General features: G+C 36.9%; 1 protein-coding gene across 1 annotated transcript; it reads left to right on the top strand.

Annotated features, from left to right (window-relative positions):
* Positions 1-4,869: 4,869 nt before the first annotated feature.
* Positions 4,870-5,490, top strand: LOC146914638 (uncharacterized). Its single transcript, XM_085721106.1, has one exon. The coding sequence runs from the start codon at positions 4,870-4,872 to the stop codon at positions 5,488-5,490; it is 621 nt and encodes a 206-aa protein (XP_085577232.1).
* The last annotated feature ends 680 nt before the right edge of the window (positions 5,491-6,170 follow it).

Raw genomic sequence — 6,170 nt, 5'->3', positions numbered from 1 at the left:
AATTTTGATTTTGATTAAAAGTAAGAATATAAATGTTTTCGAAGTCCAGTTCAGAGTTGAAGGACTCTTAGCCCAACAACGTCAGACTTAGATCGAACTCGAAATCAGAACCATAACCACCATGACACAACCACCACCAAATGTAGCGGCGACAGTTTGTAAAGAAACTAACCACCACGACGGCGCCGACAATAGTGTTAAGAACCCATTTCCGGATCGAACCTGAGAAGCCCAAATCGAAGCCGAATTTTCAGAAACCGAACAATAATATATCTGGAAACATGAACCACCACTGGAACGAACAAAACTCGAGAAAAAGTGAGGAGCTAGGAAACAGATCTTAAATAAAGCAATGCTAGTCACCGCAAGGCGGCACCGGAAAAGACCCTAAGTCGTACCAAGACTAACATGTTTTGTGGCGAATCACACACACAACGCAAACCCACCGACGCTGTAATTGCCTCAAGGGAGGAAGCCACCAGAAGATCTGGTGCTTGTTTGAGGGTGGTGACGCGGAATCAAAGGATTCGATCGCGCCACCAGCGGTGTGAAGCTACATCGCATAATATATATAAATTGAAGAAAAGTAGTATCTTAAAATGTTATTTAATTATTTTTATATTAATTAGGTGCACTTTATACAACCCTAATTATTAGGTCATTAACATTTAAAAAAAACAATTTTTGTGTAAAGTAGATATCCTCTGCACGTAACTGTGAAGATTAATTCCATGAGGCTGGACTCAAATAGGCGGCAGCTTGTATCTGAACAGGGTTGTATTGCTAATTGCGGTTTTAATGAGGACAGAGAGCATTTATTTCTTACGTGTGGTTTCTTTGGTGGAGTGAGGAATATTGTTGCGGATTGGCTTGGTTTTTCATCTGCTTTCCATTGTCAATTCTATGCTCATTTGCATCAATTTTGTGGCTTGCGGGGGCATCTCAAAGAAGTCTACTGAGTCCGTGCAGATTATTTGGTTGTCAGTAGCTTGGACAATTTGGAAAGAGCGGAATAATAGAATCTTCAAAGGAAAGGAGGACAACTTGCAAGCGCTTGGTGAAAGGGTGAAGCTTCACTCATTTTGGTGGTTGAAATTGAAATACGTTAATTTTGATTTTGACTATCAAGAGTGGCTGCGGAGTCCTTTAACCTGCTTAAACTCAATTTTATAGCTTGTTGTTTTTGTTTTCCTTGTGATTATTGTGCCTTCGTGGCATGTACAGGATTATTGTGCCTTCAAGGCGTTTTGGCACACCTTGTGCTTTAGCGTCTAGATTTGTTTAATATATTCTATTTTGGCTTTTTCAAAAAAAAAAAGTGTTAACATTGATACACGTTCAAGGCTAGATTCGAACCCAGAACCTTGATTAAACTAGAAAAGACTCATAACATCTTATCTAAAACGCTCTTTGGTTGAATAATATATTTCTTGATAAGCTAAAAAATAACTATTATTTATTCATATTTTAGATATGAAAACTTAGATAAAAAAACAATCAATGTGTACAACTATTTTGTTAAAAAAGTTATATGGATTTAATTTACATAATTCCTCTTAGGGTTAATTAAGTTTTTAGTCCCTATAAATATTCACAGTTTTGATTTTAGTCCCTATAAAATAAAATCAAACTTTTTAGTCCCTGTGACATTTTTCTTAAGTATTTTAGGGACCAAAAATGTTGATGGAAATTTTTTATAAGGACTAAATATGCTAATGGAAAAATTTTATAGGGACTAAAAATGCTGATGAAAAATTTTATAAGGACTAAAAATTGTGATTTTATTTTATAGGGACTAAAAAAAAAATCTTGAATATTTACAGGGACCATTTACTTAACTAACCCAATAATGCGGTGTTTTTTTTATTCATGTTGAACGATAAACTTTGATCGAGTGTGGATTCAATCAATGAAGACATGAATATTCCAGAGACTTAAATATAGTCATATATTTTTAAGCATATGTACTATATATGGTGTTTTATGTTATTAACATGACTGTTGTGAGTTTGTTTGTAGATTCATCATTTTTATTTTTAATGACTTAGAATTTGTATTGTATTGATGTAATCTATCAATTTAAGTGGAAGAATTAATATCATTTATTTTTATCAAAAATATTTAATAAATCGTCATCGTAATTTTTTACACAAGGATGCAATGTGTTGTCGCATTTTCTTTACACCTAATGATCAATAGACATTGAAAGATTTATCACTCTACAAGTTAAAATATAAACTCTTTTAGAAAAAAAAGTTAAATTATAAATTAATTGCATTATGTGTACAACTAGAAATCAATATTCTACGGCTGACATATGTTAATAGTTGTTCCAAAATAATATTTTTAAGTTATTAAAATCAATATTCATTGTTCATAAGGTCTATTTCAACTGACGATGTTTATATTGTTAGGTTAGACACATACACCCGTATTTGAACTAAGGGCCTTGAAACTATTGTGTGTTTGCCTCTTTGTTCACATGAAGAAAAAAAAAATCAATATTCACTCTCTTATTAGATAACAAAAGAAAACACCATTCCGGATTATAAAATCCGGAAACTCAAGGGTATTTTTGAAAAAAATAGAGCGCGCGAGGAAACTCATAGGGTGGAAAAAGTAATTCCCTAAAATTTATGTGAGTTCCACCATTTTGGATATGATCTTCACATAAAGTGGTGAAAGTCACATGATTTCATCGAATAAAAGAGTAAGTATTTCAAAAAATGTGTTAATATTCTCTCAAAAAAAAAATGTGTTAATATGAATGTACCTAACATTGCTGATAATTTTATATTATCTTTTTTTTTTTTTATTTCCATAATTTTATATTATCTGTATTCTAAATAAATTATATTATTGTACCTAACATCGCTCATAATTTTATATTATCTATATTCTAAATAAATTAAATTATAATAACAAATTATTTGTACTAAAAAAAAGAAAATATTTAAGTAATAGATTAGTAATTATAATAACAAACTGTTTATACAAATTGGTTTGTTTTTGAATGAGCAAAGTTATCATTAATAAGTGAATAGTCATAACACAACAAACGCGATTGCGATTAGTAAGTCGTCCAATATACACAACAAACGCGATTGCGATTAAACTCCATCAACCCAGAAGCGATTAAACGCTATGAAACGCGATTGCGATTTGCGTGAAAAAGTTTTGGTTAAGTCTTGATTGTTTTTGTGTTTAGTGATTGTTTCTTCACTGTCTTGCTTTCGACTGCTTTCCCATGTGCCATGGCTGATCTCATCAATTGGATTGAAGCTTTCTAATTCTTGATCAGTTGTGTTGTGTGGTCTCCACATAGTTTTGATTTTGCTTGGTACCCACCTTTTGATTAATGTCCATTATTCTTATTAGCTGACTATCTTGTGATCATGCTTCTTTTTTATTAATCGTTTTTGATTTTGCTTGCTACCCACCGTTTGCTTTTGATTAATGTCCATGTGTCATGCTTTCCCATCTTTTGAGTCCTTTTAATTTGCTTGGCATATAACATATCACGGAAGCTTTTGTCCATTACGCTTTCCCAACTTCCGATCGCTAGGGTTTTCGATTGCTGATGGTTTTCTCTCCAACGTGTGAGAGCTTTGTGTTTCTCTTCTTGTAAGAGTTTGTGGTGTTTGTTTTTTTCTAGTGTGGTTACGATGACTACTGAGGTGAGTTTGGAAGACTTATCATTGAGTGATGACGATGGATTGAGTTTTGACATTGAGGAGGAAGAGAGTTCAGAACATGATCCTCGCCTATGTTTGGTCGGCCGTTTTCTTGTCAACCGTCCTGTTCGGCTGAAGAAGATGAAGATACAAATGTCTGAGGTGTGGCGACCGGTGAAGGGGGTGGCGGTAAAGGAAGCGCAACCAGGGCTTTTCTTGTTCTAGTTCTTTCACAAACTGGATATGGAAGAGGTACTGAAGGGCGGTCCGTGGACATATGACAATCACTCTTTGGTTATGGAAAAGTTGCGAATAGAGGTGCCGTTGAAGGATATACAGTTGAACTACATGAATCTTTGGGTTAGAGTTTACAATTTGCCAACTAGTATGATGAAGGAGAAAGTTGGAATGGGGAGGGAACTATATTGGAGAGTTTTTGGAGTATGACGGAAATAACAATTCTAGTTTCTGGCGTGAGTATATGAGGTTGAAGGTGAAGTTTGATATCAGACAACCATTGAAGATAGCGAAGAAAATCAAGGCGAATGGTGGTGAATGGTGTCTGGTAAATTTCAAGTATGAGAAATTAGGAACCTTCTGTTTTGTGTGTGGGGTGCTAGGACATAGCGAGAACAAGTGTGAGGTTAGATTCTCTCAGCCAGATGTTATGATTCCAAAACGGTGGTCAAACGCTATCAGAGCAGATCCCTGGAAGCCGGGGGGAGGGCGTCATCTCAATGGTTGCGGGAAGATGGGGTTCTAACACTGATGTGGAAAAGGAGGGAGGGAGGACAGCCGAAACAGATAGACAATACGAGTCCAGTAGGCAGCAGGCATCTTCGACTTCCGTGGAGAGGGTGACCATGTGTCAGGTAATGGTGGGTAAGCAGACTGGTTCTACGCTTGTGACAGGTGGGACCAACAATAATGTAAAGGAGTTAAGGCATGCAAATGCTCCTTTACTGACTTTTACTAAGGATATAAGGTCGAGTGCATCATGTTCAGCCATTTCCTCGACTGTTGGTAACCAAAACCAGGTGCACGGTACTAGTGAGAAGGAAAATAATGTAGATATGGAATATCAGTTTCAGAGAAAGCGTATGTGAGAGGACAAACAACCTGTCGAAGAATCCACAAATCAGACGAACAAGTATTTTTTATCGGCAAGTCCTGGCAGCCAGGACTGTCGGGACCAATGATTATCTTGAGTTGGAACTGCCGCGGATTGAGCAGCCTGAGTGCAGTTCCAAATCTTCGAAACCTGGCCCGGGGACACAAACCAGATATTCTTTTCCTATCTGAAACGTTGGCTAATAAAAGAAGCATTGAAAATATTTGTGTCATGTTGGGATATGATTCATGTCTAGCAGTTGATGTGGATGGCAGGAGCAGTGGGCTGACAGTGTTTTGGAAAGATGTTTCTAATTGTTGTGTGTTAAATTACTCTCAAAATTTCATTAATTTGATTGTGGAGGATAGAGAAGTTGGTGATTGGAGATTAACTTGCTATTATGGCTATCCTGAACGTGCCCGTCGTCATGATGCTTGGGATTTACTTCGAGAGCTGCGAGATATGTCATCTCTTCCGTGGTGTATCATTGGGGACTTTAATGATTTGTTGTCTCAACAAGACAAAGATGGTATTCATCCCCATTCTAATTGGTTGTGTATGGGCTTCTGTGAAGAGGTTGGTGATTGTGCCTTATCCGATATTAAATTGCATGGTCACCCATTTACATGGATCAAGAGTCCGGGTACCAATCAAGTGCTAGAAGAAAGATTGGGTATGGTTATGGGAAACTATGAATGGCTATAATGTTTTCCGGAAGTCAAACTTACAAACTTGCTTAATTCTCACTCAGATCATACTCCAATACTGCTTGATACCATACCTATGATTCGTTAGAGGTATAATTATTCTTTTAAATTTGAAAACAGTTGGCTCTTAGAGGACGATATTGAGGAGGTGGTGGTGGATGGTTGGGGTGGTACATGGGATTAGAGCTTGGTGATAGGGTTCTGAATTGTTCTACGAAGTTGCAAAGTTGGGGTAGGAGGAAAAGAGTTAGGTTTAAGGAAGAAATTGACCAATGTGCTCGTATTTTAGAGGAACTACGTGCCCAGCCAAATGGTATGATGCGTCTGCAATATGTCGCAACCCGAGAGAAGCATGCTCGACTTCTTGTACAAGAGGAGGCCTTTTGGAAGCAGATAGCGAAAATGCACTGGTTGAAGGAAGGGGACATGAATACAAAGTTCTTTCATACATCTGCGGTAGCCCGCGGCAAAGTGAAGAAGATTAGTAAACTCCGCACGGATGATGGGAGGATTGTTACGTCACAAGAAGATATGTGCATTGTGGCACAAGGGTATTTTGAGCAATTATTTGCTGCGAATGCGGGTGTTCATGAATCGGTATTGAATTTGATGAGCCAATGTGTTTTGATAGATGACAACATAATGCTTACGGCACCTATTACAAAGGAAGAATTACGT

The sequence above is a fragment of the Medicago sativa genome, chromosome 6, assembly GCF_051527215.1.
Source record: "Medicago sativa cultivar Bolivia chromosome 6, Bolivia_mono, whole genome shotgun sequence".
NCBI classification, from domain to species: domain Eukaryota; kingdom Viridiplantae; phylum Streptophyta; class Magnoliopsida; order Fabales; family Fabaceae; genus Medicago; species Medicago sativa.
Note: the sequence above shows the minus strand (reverse complement) of the source record. Positions and strands in the feature narration are given on the sequence as shown.